This window comes from Elgaria multicarinata, chromosome 8, assembly GCF_023053635.1.
Source record: "Elgaria multicarinata webbii isolate HBS135686 ecotype San Diego chromosome 8, rElgMul1.1.pri, whole genome shotgun sequence".
In the NCBI taxonomy this organism is placed as follows: domain Eukaryota; kingdom Metazoa; phylum Chordata; class Lepidosauria; order Squamata; family Anguidae; genus Elgaria; species Elgaria multicarinata.
In genome coordinates this window covers 7,146,226-7,160,889 of record NC_086178.1, presented here as the reverse complement: position 1 = coordinate 7,160,889, position 14,664 = coordinate 7,146,226, and the positions used below count along the sequence as shown (strand labels likewise).

The window sequence follows — 14,664 nt, the reverse complement described above, 5'->3', positions numbered from 1 at the left end:
CGTGGGCGCTGTCCAAGGTCCCGTGGGCACTGTGGTGCCCGTAAGCAGCGCGTTGGGGACCACTAGTCTAGGGGGTGTTGGAGCATGCCAATACACCCCGGCACAAAAAGCCCCACCCCCAGCACAGAGATCCATCAGGCCCCGTGAAATCACTGGTGAGTTTGCACAAGCGCAAGCCCGTGGGGGTTCCACAGCCCCACGCCCTTTACTGCTAGGGCAAGTAGAGTTTGGGATCTCCAGGAAAGGGCTCCGGTGGTGCCTGATTGAAGTGCGCCATGAGGAAGATGCCGACGGTTCCGAAAACGAGGACGGAGGCCATGATGAGGAAGCAGATGCGGTCGATGACTCTCCCCACGAGGATCCACTCCTCATTCTCCTGCAAAGGAGGAAAGATCAGCCCGGCTGTGAGGTTAATAAAAGGTTTCTAAGCCATGCAGGTGTGTACAAGTAGTACAGACGGTGGAGGCAGGTGGCTCCAATGTCTGTGTGTGTGTGTGTGTGAATCGGTTCGTGGTTTCAGACAGAACCAGTCAGAATTCTCAAGGAACTATCCCAGGTGCAGAGCTATCCATTTGGCTTTGCACCTTGGGTAGCTCCTAGACTCATAGAATAGTAGAGTTGGAAGGGGCCTAAAAGGCCATCGAGTCCAACCCCCTGCTCAATGCAGGGATCCACCCTAAAGCATCCCTGACAGAGGGTTGTCCAGCTGCCTCTTGAAGGCCTCTAGTGTGGGAGAGCCCACAACCTCCCTAGGTCACTGGTTCCATTGTCGTACTACTCTAACAGACAGGAAGTTTTTCCTGATGTGCAGCTGGAATCTGGCTTCCTGTCACTTGAGCCCGTTATTCCACGTCCTGCATTCTGGGAGGATCGAGAAGAGATCCTGGCCCTCCTTTGTGTGACAACCTTTCAAGCATTTGAAAGGTGCTCTCAAGTCTCCCCTTTGTCTTCTCTTCTCCAGGCTAAACAACCCCAGTTCTTTCAGTCTCTCCTCACAGGACCCCTGATCATCCTCATTTCCCTCCTCTGAACCCCCTCCAGCTTGTCTGCCTGAAGTGTGGAGCCCAGAACTGGATGACAATACTCAAGATGAAGCCTAACCAGGGCCGAATAGAAGGGAACCAGTACCTCGCGCGATTTGGAAGCTCTAGTTCTATTAATGCAGCCCAAAGTATTATTTGCTTTTTTTGCAGCCACATCACACTGTTGGCTCATATTGAGATCTGACTTTGGAGATCTGACTGAGTCTGATGGAAACCCAGAGTAGATTCACTGCCCCACTGACCTCAGAGCCACCAGCCTCCACTGAGTACAGTGCAAGCAGACTTAAGAGGTCCACAGACCTCTGAGAGGTCCACAGACCATCCTTGTTGCACCTGCCAGGTCCTAAGCACTGCCAGGGTTAGGGCTCAGATAAAATAGCCCCCTCTTCTCACCAGCTCAGAGAAGATGGAGGAAACATTTACGTGATTTTCACGAGGCACTGGATGTGTGTTAATTGGCTACAATGAGAAATACGATGTTTGAAAAGATATAAAACTTCTGTCTCTGATGTTTCACACGTGCAAAAGCATCGCTGGGTGTTGCAGTCGTCGGCAGATGGACAAGCATGTGTGAAGGGGGCTCAACGAACCTGAACATCCTAGGGTGGAACTTACACTGTCAAAGTCACTCTTCTCTTGTAAAGTTCTGGTGATGTGGTTGCAAGCATCTACACAGGCCTGGATCTCTGGAGCAGCATGACGCAGGCTGTTGCAAAAGTCCTGGGGACAGCCATTCTCTAAGCCTCCTCCTGGGAATGGGTATTAGAAAGGCGAAATGTCAAGGATGTAGAGATAGCATCAGGATAGGAGAAATCCAGGGCCAACACTTCCTATTCCTGGCGCTAGAGCATGTGCAAAGGACAGAGTGCATTATAGCGCTAAGGGTGACAATCTGTAAATTTTGGTCTCAAGCCCACCGGTGAACTCTGGTATAAGTGGACTTTAGGACCATGATGAAAATATGAGAGCAAAAATGCTGACGGGCTCGTGGTTTCTTTGAAGCTTCCACCACATGCTGAAGAGGCAATTCACTGCAAAGTTGAACTGAAAACCAGCTTGCCTCTTCAGCACTGCAACAAGGCCACAGTGAGAAATTTCAGAGAAGTCTCCAGATGTACACATGGCACATATGCATACCTCCTTTGGCTAACAAGAACAAACGCAGCAGTTATGTCTTGATCCAGACGACTTTTAAGTGTCCTCCGACCTGGTGGATGCAAGGTATGAAAACATTACGAGCAAATGAATGAGTAATCTTTGAGACAACCAAGTCTGTGGTTTTAAAGGTGTTGGAGCAATAGGTTAGTGGTAGCCATCACTACCAGTAACCTGAGCGGGTTCAGAGGAGGGCAACCAGGATGATCAGGGGTCTGGAAACAAAGCCCTATGAAGAGAGACTGAAAGAACTGGGCATGTTTAGCCTGGAGAAGAGAAGATGGAGGGGAGACATGAGAGCACTCTTCAAAGACTTCAAAGGTTGTCACACAGAGGAGGGCCAGGATCTCTTCTCGATCTTCCTAGAGTGCAGGACACGGAATAACGGGCTCAAGTTAAAGGAAGCCAGATTCCAGCTGGACATCAGGAAAAACTTCCTGACTGTTAGAGCAGTACAACAATGGAATCAGTTACCTAGGGAGGTGGTGGGCTCTCCCACACTAGAGGCCTTCAAGAGGCAGCTGGACAACCACCTGTCAGGGATGCTTTAGGGTGGATTCCTGCATTGAGCAGGGGGTTGGACTCGATGGCCTTGTAGGCCCCTTCCAACTCTGCTATTCTATGGTTCTATGATTGATCATAGTATACGTTCAGGCAGTGCCCGGTTCAGTATTTAGCATCTCCAGTTGAATGCATATGCTTCAATAAATCAGTTGGGATTGGATCCAGATTTAAGGCACGTGCAACTGGACCATCTCTGCACCCCTCTCCCTGCAGCAACGCTTCCAGACCATCAAAACTCTACGCAGAGGGTTGGGGACCCTGCTGAATGGAGCGAGCTGTGAAGGCGGATTCCCTAAAATCAGGCAGATCCTGGATCCAACTGTTGGTCTTTAAGGAATCACACAACTGTATCCCCCCCCCCCTGTAACAGACTAGAATCTGTTCAATCAAAAGGGTTCACATGTTCATCCAATCCAGAAACAAAAGCAATTGATATACCCCGGATCAAGAGCGAACCGCACTGAGCAGTCTGTGAACATCCTGTCTGGGCAGGCGTCAGTAGCTGGCCACGGTGGACCTGTTCAGACAACACGCTAAGCCATGGTTAAGCTTTTTGCAGCAAATGGTTAACGCGTGGTTATGTAACCACTATGATTAGGGATGGTTCACACGAGACGCTAAGCCGTAATGTTTATGTCAAAATGCTTAACCACCATGGATTAGTGTGCCGTCTGGACAGGGTTTGTGTGAGAAAGACCCAGGCCTTGTACCTGCCATGCTGTCCTGCTGTTCACAGACTCCAAAGGGTTTTGTATAACTGACCTTAATGGGTCCTGGTGGGTAGCTGATGATCCAAGCCCTTGGAATGCAGGTCACACTTGCAGAGTGTGGCCTAATGTAGCAGAACCGCCTCCCAAAGAGCTGGGATTGTTTAGCTTGGAAAAAAAAGGAGGCTGAGGGGCGACATCACAGAGGTGTACAAAATTATGTGGAAAATGTGGCTAGGGAGACATTTTTCTCCCTCTTCCATAACACTAGAAACCCAAGGGGTCATCCCATGAAGCTGATTGGTAGGAGATTCAGGGCGGATAAAAGGAAGTCCTTCGCACAGCGCAGAGTTAAACCACGGAATTCACTGCCACAAGATGTAGTGATGGCCACCAATTTGCAAGGCTTTCACAGGGGGTTAGACAAATTCTTGGAGGAGAAGGCTAGCAATAGCTCCTAGCTCTGATAGCGATGTGCTACCTCCAGTAGCAGAGAAAGTAAGCCTATATACACCACCTGCTGGGGAACATGGGCTCTTGCACCATGCTTGCGGGGTCCTGGCCGATGGCTGGTTGGCCCCTGTGTGAACAGAATGCTGGACTAGATGGACCCTTGGTCTGATCCAGTGGGACTCTTCTTATGGGAAAAGCAGGTGCAGCAGGTGGAACTTGCTGGCCAAATTTGCTGTTGAGCTTGCCCTGTGTTGATGCTGTTTTGGGACAGGGGTTGCTTGCTGTGTACTGGCTGATGTACCCCTTCTCCATCTGTAGATAAAACTGAACAAGCAGCCGCCGTGCATCTCCAGAGCTCTATCCACTAAAACAGCCGCCTCCAACCCGGCACCTTCCAGATGTGTCGGACTACAACTCCCACCTGGCCACCCTGGCTGGGAAGGATGGGGGTTGCAGTCCAACACATCTGGAGGGCGCTGGTTTGTGGGAGGCTCGTACAGAGCAAACGAAAGCCGCTCACCTATCCTGGCCAGGAAGATCTTCATCAGCCCAACGCGCTCCCTCTGCCTCTCGAAGAGGAGCTCGCTCCGCGCCTTCAAGAGCATGTACTCGTCGGCTTTCGCCATGAGCCCCAGCGAGCTCCGTCGACGGACGACTGGGTTCCCGGCAGGCACGTCGTTGCGCCGGGTGTGCATGCCCAAGTAACGTGGCACCAGGTGCAGGAACACCTGGGGAGAGAGGGAGGAAGAGGGATAAAGCAGTGCTGCGTACTCAGGAGGCCCTCCCAGGGCCATGGGTTAATTTGCGATGTTGCCGTGCCCTTTATATACATCTGGTGTTACACCCCACAAGTCAGTTCCCAAATGTATGTCTGCAGTTTGTAAGTCTGTGGTGAGTTTAGAACGTGGGCCTGAGTGGGCAGAGTGAGAATGTCTGGGGAGGGGGAGGAGGGATATATAAGGGAAGGACGGAGGGGATTGAGGGGGACTTTTGAGGTCCTCTTAGAGCAGCCTTTCTCAACCTGGGGCGCTCCAGATGTGTTGGACTGCATCTCCCAGAATGCCCCAGCCAGCTGGCTGGGGCATTCTGGGAGTTGTAGTCCAACACATCTGGAGCGCCCCATGTTGAGAAAGGCTGTCTTAGAGTCTTTAGTGCTCTCTGTGTTTAGAGTACTTAAGTCCTGGGAAATTTGAGGGTCAGTGTAGAGAGTGGTGTCCTTGGAGTGTGGTGTGCATGTAGTTGACGTATATTAAACAATACAGATAATAAAGAAAGCTCAAGAGTGATTGTGTGAAAGGAAAGCTGTATGTGAATGAGGGAAAGGATGGGATGAAAGGTTTCAAAAAAGGTTTTTAAACGTTTTATTTGAAACAAAGCTTGTGAACTTTTAAAAATAAATTTTAATTATTTTGTTTTTAACTACCACAAAAATCCCACGTGTCTGTTTGGCATTTATCCTCTGAAGTTTACACATTTAGCACCCATTCTGACAATCATTCCCCTCAGCACATATAACTCACAGTGTTTTATTTCATATATTCAAATCCTTCTCCATTTAACCCCTTTCTCCACATAGTTTGGAGGAAGGTGGTTTTTATCCCTTGCCTCAGGTGTATCAAGCGGTGGTGCTTGGTTTGAGCAGGGAGTAGCTGTGGCCAGGCCTGGTGTTCAGAGCCTGTGTCATGGCAACATGCCCTAGACAAAATAATAATTGATTGCATTCTTCGCTACCTTTCTAACCGACCTTCTCTTGAGCAAATCTGTGTCTTGCTGGCTGGCAATAACGTATTTATTACTGCTCTGGTTGCAAAATTTGCCTTAGCTACAAGCAAGTTGAACGCTATAGCTTCATCACGCCAGGGTTATACTGTGCAATCACTGCGAATCGCATGCAAAGGACTCCGAAGTTTTCCAGTCTATAGTCTGCTTTGACTGTGAAGTACTCCCATGCATCCTGCTTTAATCGTGCTATAAGACCCGACCTATTTTGCTACCTGTTTAGGAGCGAATCATTTGTTGTTTTTGTCAGGGCTGGAAAAGTTACCCACAGAGGGTTACGCCCTGGAAGGGAAAAAAACCCACTGGACTTTGGCACAGAGTTTCACACAGGTGCTACGTACCAGTGCTGGCCTGTAAATGTCAAGGGTAATTGAATAATTGAGTGATGGAACTGTGCCATCATACTCCGAAGGAAATGTATATAAAGCTGTACAATAGTATAAGATGTTTGATGAGGTGATGGATGTGGTTGGCGTTACTATTTATTGCCAGGAGATTCTTGTACTGGAACGTGTGAAAACCTCAGTAAAACTCTTTGCTGAAGAAATCTTGTGTCTGTGAGTATTAGGGTGACCCTATGAAAAGGAGGACAGGGCTCCTGTATCTTTAACAGTTGTATTGAAAAGGGAAATTTCAGCAGGTGCTATTTGTATATATGGAGAACCTGATGAAATTTCCTATTCATCGCAACAGTTAAAGTTGCAGGAGCCCTGCCCTCTTTTAAATCTGGTCACTCTAGTATAGCTCCTGCAGCTTGAACTGTGGTGATGAAGAGGGCATTTCACCAGGTTCTCCATATATACAAATGACACCTGCTGTACTTCCCTTTTCTATGCAACTGTTAAAGATACAGGAGCCCTGTCCTCCTTTTCATAGGGTCAGCCTAGTGAGTATTTTCTTTCCTGGAAGGTTGCGAGCGGGACTCCTGTTGCTGGAATCTCTGTTTCAGTACCCAACAGTTCTCCGAGCGGCCACTGGGGGCGCAGGAGGAGGAGTTGATATGTTTAAAGAAAAATTAAACAAATGCTTACATCTGCATAAGCTTTCAAGATAAAGACATCAAATAGATATTAAGGAGGGCTTTAAGCATACTAAATTTGAATCAGATTGGATCATCTGTTGATTTTTTAATGATTTTTTTTCCATTTCCCCCCTTAATCCCTTTCCCTGGTATGCAAAGGATCTTAGGAGCTCTGCCGCCAGGGGGGGATCCGCACGTCGCTCCCAGAGCGCTTCTATGCGATCCCAGTGCACCCCGAAAACGATAGTCTGACTTCCTTGTAAAAGAAACGAGGAAGAGCCGTCCATGCCGCCGCCGCCGCCGCCGACGTGGGATGAAGCTACTAGGCATGAAGACCATTTACATGTATTGTATTGGGGAGCTGGAGATGTTGCCCTTTTTATACATGCTGATCTAGGACCCCACTGAGGAGCTCTTAATGTATGTTAACGTGATTTTGTACTTTTCTATTCTTGTATTTTTGTCTAGCATTTTTATTTTATTTTAAACTCTCTATTCTTATTCCATTTACTTTAGCTCATCTTTTTACTTGTATTTTATTTTTCTAACTACGGCAAATTGTGATGGCTTCTCGCTTTTAGCGATAAAGATTTCATTCATTCAGGGGGCGGGGAGATCTATTTAGAACGCATCGGGGGATGCTGCAGCCTGTAACAATACTGCCATGCTCATCCCAAGGCTCTAAAGGGGAAGGATTTCCAAAGGTGCAGCATATGTTTTCCTTTGGAATGAGGTCCCTGGAGGTTTACTGGCATTTTTTATTAATTATGTCCTTTTAAAAAAAATATTATTAGGGGTGTGCACGGACCCCCCCATTCTGCTTCATAGCCCGATCCGGAAATTGCATTCTGGGTCGGGAATGCAAGATAAGCCACCCCCCATCGCCTCCTTACCTGCATCCGTCACGGGCTTCAATTGAGGCCCCGGTTGAAGCCGGAAGAGGCCTCGGCCTTCACTTCCACCTTCAACCGGGGCCTCAATTGAAGCCCACGATAGATGCAGGTAAGCGTCCCTCCTCCCTGCTTCCTTACCTGGCGCTGCCGCCGCTGCATGGATGGCGTTGCCGGCAGCGCCAGATGAGTCCCTCTCCCCCCCCTACTTACCTGCAGGCGAAGCTCCGGATTGAGGCGATCCTCTTCGCCTCGATCCGCATCCCCCCTGACTCTCTTCGCCTCCGCCTTTTCCGGAGGCGAATTAGGCCGCCTCGCTCCTGCTTCTCTGAACCGAAGAGAAGCAGAGCACATCCCTAAATATTATTATTATTATTATTATTATTATTATTATTATTATTATTATTATTCCCTGCTTTTTTTTTCTCCCAGGAACCCCATGGTGGCATATATAATCCTTCTCCTCCTCTCCATTTTTAACCTCACAACAACAACCCTGTGAGGTAGGCTGGGCTGAGAGTCTGCAACTGGCCCAAAGTCACCCAGTAGGTTTCCATGGCCAAGTGGGGACTAGAACCCAGATCTCCCGACTCCCAGTCTGACACGCTAGCCACTACGCCACACTGTATGGGTTGCACATAAGTGGACGTACGGCATTAAACGCCCTGGCAGATGTCCTAAAATTCACTTCCCTGCCTCTGACCATTTCCTTATCATTCAAATAAAGATGGACTAACAATTAGTCCAGACTGCAACCTTACCGCCTTAACAATTAATCCTGATTACAGCCTATCACCTGACAATCGAATGGGCACAGCCAGATGATGGGTTGGGACTAACCCAGCCCGGCAGGGTTCAAACACGTAGGCCGCATGTGGCCGGCGTGGCTGTCTTTGCAAGGGCATGCCCCCAGCCCTGCTGCTGAATTTGCAGCGGCATAAACAAAACACCAAAAACCGTTGCACATCAAATTGAGTGACAGCAATTTCAGCAGGGGTGTGTGTGGGTTTTGAGGGAGCAGAGCAGTCCCCCGACCCCCAGAAGCTGCCCACCCTTGCTCCAGAGCATTTAGAATCAAGAACGATTCAATTTGGAAGGGATCCCAGGAGATCATCCAGCTCAACCCCCCAATCCCCTAACAATAGTCTGGGTGGACCAGTTTTCAAGTTTGCTCCAAGCCAGAGCCTTAAACTTATGGGGGGGCATATTCACAGAGCATATCAATGGAACAACAGGGTTAAGATCCGTGCAGCAGCCAGCAGTGCCGGTGTAAGAAGTAGTTCAAGGGGGAGAGATAAACTCTGTTATCGGAGGACGTGTGCTCAGCATAGGGTGGGAGATCAGGACCTATGCATTCAAGGATTTCACATTGGCAGAGGCTTGGGGAGGGGGTGATTGACTGGTGATAGTAACGTTGCTACGGTGATTGACTATGAAGTAGTTTGCAATTGCTTCTGCATTGGCTCTTTTCTTAAGACTTGCAATCCTTTATCTACTGACTTTTTAGAGGGCCTCAGCAGTTTTGAGGACAGGTTCGAGGATTCCCCCCTCTTTTGGGGTTTGTTCACCCCTAGAACCAGCCCTGCCACCCTTGGCTGTGGTCTGGAAATGTTGGGTCGGGCCGGGGTGTGGGGAGGTAGAGGGGGGAAGAGGAAGCTTGATGTTTTAAGAAGAAGACGCGCCCCAAGTTGTGGAGCTCAGGACAGCCGGAAGGCGCAAGGTGAGCAGACCTCCCCTAAGAGCAGGTGACGGGCCCAGGGGCCCGGAGGATTCCAGGTGGCCAAGGTAGCATTCTCTGGGCCTTACCTGCCGGACTCGCTCGGACATAGCGTGGGTATTAGGGGTCCGCAAGGAAACATTGAGAACAATGACGGCATTCACGACTATGGCGATGGTGATGACTAGGAGGAAGGTTAAGTACCTTTAATGCAAAAGAAAGGGAACACCAGTGAGCTACTATCATAGAATCATAGAATCATAGAATAGCAGAGTTGGAAGGGGCCTTCAAGGCCATCGAGTCCAACCCCCTGCTCAATGCAGGAATCCACCCTAAAGCATCCCTGACAGATGGTTGTCCAGCTGCCCCTTGAATGCCTCTAGTGTGAGAAAGCCCACCACCTCCCTAGGTAACTGGTTCCATTGTCGTACTGCTCTAACAGTCAGGAAGTTTTTCCTGATGTCCAGGAAATATTGACTCCTGAGTGAAGGGCTCAGTGCATAGTTCATAGACTCATAAAATCATAGAATAGCAGAGTTGGAAGGGGCCTTCAAGGCCATCGAGTCCAACCCCCTGCTCAATGCAGGAATCCACCCTAAAGCATCCGTGACAGATGGTTGTCCAACTGCCCCTTGAAGGCCTCTAGTGTGGGAGAGCCCACAACCTCCCTAGGCAACTGATTCTATTGTCGTACTGCTCTAACAGTCAGGAAGTTTTTCCTGATGTCCAGCCGGAATCTGGCTTCCTGTAACTTGGGCCTGTTATTCCGTGTCCTGCACTCTGGGAGGATCGTGAAGAGATCCTGGCCCTCCTCTGTGTTAAACTATGGAATTCGCTACCACAAGATGCGGTGACTGCCACCAATTTGGATGGCTTTGAAAGGGGGCTGGATAAATTCCTGGAGGAGGAGAAGGCTACCAATGGCTACTAGCCCTGATGGCTATGCGCTACCTCTAGTAGAAGAGGCAGTAAGTTGACCAGTGTGAAAACAGAGTGCTGCACTAGATGGATCTTTGGTCTGATCCAGCAGGGCTCTTCGTAGGTTCTTAGGCCGTGGGCTGAATCCGGCCCTTCCGATTTCCCAATATGGGATTCCCAGAGGGCCACACCACTTCCCCCCAACTGCAGTTTGGAAGGTTCCTGGCTTTTGCACTGTTTCTAAACCTCAATCCCAATTGCAAAAGGTCTGGATACTTCTCCTAAGGCTTAGATTTTGGCAGAAACTACTTTAAAGTAAAAAACAACAACTGGTATTTTCGGTATTTTGCCCCTGCCCCTTTTTTTCCTTTGGCCCCTGCTGGCCCCTGAGAGATGCTCTGAAACTGCATTCTGCCCTTGGGTTGAGGTAGGGTAACCATACGGAAAGGAGGGCAGGGCACCTGCAGCTTTAACTGTGGTGATGAAAAGGGAATTTCACCAGGTTCCCCATATATACAAATGACACCTGCTGAAATTCCCTTTTCAATACAACTGTTAAAGATCCAGGAGCCCTGTCCTCCTTTTCATAGGGTCACCCTAGCTTTGTTTTATTTAATTTAGGGTGACCCTATGGAAAGGAGGACCAGGCTCCTGTATCTTTAACAGTTGCATAGAAAAGGAAATTTCAACAGGTGTCCTTTGTATGCATGCAGCACCTGGTGAAATTTCCTCTTCATTACAACAGTTAAAGCTGCAGGAGCCCTGCTCTCTTTTGTATCTGGTGACTCTAGAATAAAGGGCGGGGCTCCTGCAACTTTATCTGTTGTGATGAAGAGGAAATTTCACCAGGTGCTGCATGCATACAAAGGACACCTGCTGAAATTCCCTTTTCTATGCAACTGTTAAAGATACAGGAGCCCGGTCCTCCTTTCCATAGGGTCACCCTAAATTAAATAAAACAAAGCTAGGGTGACCCTATGAAAAGGAGGACAGGGCTCCTGTATCTTTAACAGTTGTATTGCAAAGGGAATTTCAGTAGGTGTCATTTGTATATATGGAGAACCTGGTGAAATTTCCTCTTCATCACAACAGTTAAAGCTGCAGGTGCCCTGCCCTCTTTTAAATCTGGTCACTCTAGTATAGCTCCTGCACCTTTAACTGTGGTGATGAAGAGGAAATTTCACCAGGTTCCCCATATATACAAATGACACCTGCTGAAATTCCCTTTTCAATACAACTGTTAAAGATACAGGAGCCCGGTCCTCCTTTTCATATGGTCACCCTAAACAAAGCAGGTACATTAAGGCTGTAGTCCGACACACACTTGCAACGCAGTAACAGCGCAATCCCATACATGTCTACTCAGAAGTGAGGCCCATTTATTTAAATAAATGTTACTCCCAGGTAAGTGGATACAAGGTGGCAGCCCAGGTGTCAATGAACACGGACAAACTTACTTCTGAGTAAGCACACTTAGGATTGTTCTGTAAATGTAAAGAGTATTTTCTTTTCGGGGACCAGTATTGGTAAATGAGTTCCAGAAGAACACAAGCTGGACACCGTAACCCTGCGTTTGGGAACAGGAAATGCTTACTTTCCAATGAGTGGCACAGCCTGGGACGTTTCGGGGACCTTTTTTGCAATCAGGAAGAGGAAGACAGTCTGGGCTAGGAGGACATTGATGGAAACCGTACACTTCTGACCACCAGCTGCAGAGACAAGACAAGCAAGCGATCAACTGAAGTGCCCGGGAGGGGTAACATGGCGGCAACGATGACTGGGACATGGTGAGGGAGACTCCTGTCTTGCTCTTTCTCGCCGGGCCCTGCCCCGATTCTTCCGACCCCAGCAATGCCAAATCCTTCCAGAAATAGACGCTTGGGTTGCACTGGCATGCATCAGTTAACGGTCTTCCTGGCAACTGATATTCAAAAATTTTAGAACTGGCACCAATTCACACCACACTAAACTTGGGACAGTGTCCCGTCCACCCCCACCGCCCACGTTTTCTCTCTCTCTGCTGCCACATGGTTAAAGGAAAAGGTTGATTCAATCACTGAATGTTGTTGATTCATCACCAAGCCAGAACCTGGTCCAGAAGCAAAGGCATCAACATCTCAGATTGGCCTTATTTTGTTTATTTATTTATTTATTTCATTTATATCCCACCTTTTTTCCTCCAAGGAACCCAAGGTGGTGTACATAATCCTCCTCCTCTCCATTTTATCCTCACAACAACCCTGTGAGGTCAGTTGGGCTGAGTCTGTGACTGGCCCAAAGTCACCCAGTGAGTTTCCACGGCTGAGTGGGGACTAGAACTTGGATCTCCCAACTCCCAGCCTGACACCTTAGCCACTATACCACACTGCCTTGGTTGGCCTTTCATTAAGGTGACCATATGAAAAGCAGGACTAGGGTGACCAGATGGAAAGGAGGACAGGGCTCCTGTATCTTTAACAGTTGTATTGAAAGGAGAATTTCAGCAGATGTCATTGTTATGCATGCAGCACCTGGTGAATTTCCCTCTTCCTCACAACAGTTAAAGCTGCAGGAGCCCTGACATCTGTTGTACCTAGTCACGCTAGGCAGGGCTCCTACAGTTTTAACTTTTTTGATGAAGAAGGAATTTCACCAGATGCTGCATGCATCCAAATGACACCTGCTGAAATTCCCTTTTCTATGCAACTGTTGAAGATATAAAAGCCTTGTCCTCCTTTCCATATGCTCACCCTACCTTTCCTGAATCTTCCAGTTCAATTCACCCTTTGTCTGAAAGACATTAGCAACCTAAGAAGAGCCGTGCTGGGTCAGACCACAGGCCTATGGAATCCCACATCCTCTTTCCCACAGTGAGGAACATCTAACGTCCTTCTTAGATGTTCAATATCTAAGGTCCTCCTCCGGGTGCCTACTCCGAGGGAAGCTCAGAGGATGGCAACAAGGGAGAGGGCCTTTTCCGTGGTGCCCCACCCCCCGACTGTGGAATGATTCCCCGATGAGGCTCGCCTGATGCTAACACTGTTCTCTTTCAGGCACCAGTTCAAGACTTTTCTCTTCTCCCAGGCATTTAACAGCACATGCTGAGCTTTTAATTAACCCAGAATAGATAGATATTATATGTAATCTGTTTTTATGCTTTTAAATTCTGTATATTTGATTTTAATGTTCTTGTTTTAATCTTTGTAAACCGCCCAGAGAGGTTGGGCTATGAGGAGGTATATAAATGCAAATAATTAATAGAATCATAGAATCATAGAATAGCAGAGTTGGAAAGGGGCCTCTTAAGGCCATCGAGTTCCAACTCCCTGCTCAATGCAGGAATCCACCCTAAAGCATCCCTGGCAGATGGTTGTCCAGCTGCCTCTTGAAGGCCTCTAGTGTGGGAGAGCCCACAACCTCCCTAGGGAACTGGTTCCATTGTCGTACTGCTCTAACAGTCAGGAAGTTTTTCCTGATGTCCAGACCGAATCTGGCTTTATTCCGTGTCCTGCACTCTGGGGTGATCGAGAAGAGAGCCTGGCCCTCCTCAGTGTGACAACCTTTCAAGTATTTGAAAAGCACTATCATGTCTCCCCTCAACCTTCTCTTCTCCAGGCTAAACATGCCCAGTTTGTTTCAGCATTCAGAGGCATGCTGCTTCTAACCCTGGAGGTAGCCTGTAGCCATCATGGCTAGTAGCCATGGCATCAGCCACTTATAGGCTCGCGCTCTTTGGCTTTGCCACCTCTGCCTGCCTGGCCTGTTCCCTACACTCTTCCTTCCCCCATTCCCATCTGCCCTGCCACTCTGTCTATCTATAGAACTGTCTGTCTATCTACCAACTTTCCAGAAATATCGCCACGGTGATGTACAATAATTCAAATAACAAGCAGAGAAGGAGGATCATATAGGCCACCCTGGACTCCTTGGAGGAAAGGCGACACAGGATTATAAATTAAACAAATAATAAATAAAAAATATCTAGGAGAACTGAGGTGCCACCACAGTGACACGGAGATGCTGACCTTTAGCTGGCAGAAAGTACACCAGCACGGCAACCGAGGAAATGAGCACGCACGGGATAATGATGTTGATTATGTAGAAGAGCGGTTTCCTCTGGATGAGGAGGAAAACAGGTGATCTGCTGGTACCCGATATCATCCGGTGAGACACGTCCAGCATTCACGATCTTCTTGGCCAGGCCGGTGCTTAATTGCCCATTCCCCATTCTCTGTTGGAAAGAGACAAACACCCATGAAGATTGCGAGGGAAGCCATTTTGTAGAAACGCATAGGCACACTTACCCAGGTCGGATTAACCAGGGTGCTTCTGAGAGGTGCAGGCTCAGTGCGCCCAATGGAACGGAGCAACCTGTGAAAGGCTCAACTTTAGTCATACGAACGTATTTCATGATGGTGGTCCTGGAAGGGTAGAAAAG

The 14,664-nt window shown here is 48.4% G+C and overlaps 1 protein-coding gene across 1 annotated transcript in view; it reads right to left on the bottom strand.

Annotated features, from left to right (window-relative positions):
- Positions 1 to 211: 211 nt before the first annotated feature.
- The window catches only part of CHRNG (cholinergic receptor nicotinic gamma subunit), a 35,261-nt gene continuing 20,808 nt past the window's right edge, over positions 212 to 14,664 (bottom strand). Inside the window, 8 exon segments of the mRNA XM_063131423.1 lie at positions 212 to 376; positions 1,659 to 1,792; positions 4,443 to 4,650; positions 9,419 to 9,533; positions 11,842 to 11,956; positions 14,252 to 14,360; positions 14,362 to 14,424; positions 14,426 to 14,457. Coding sequence (XP_062987493.1) covers positions 212 to 376; positions 1,659 to 1,792; positions 4,443 to 4,650; positions 9,419 to 9,533; positions 11,842 to 11,956; positions 14,252 to 14,360; positions 14,362 to 14,424; positions 14,426 to 14,457 — 941 coding nt within the window.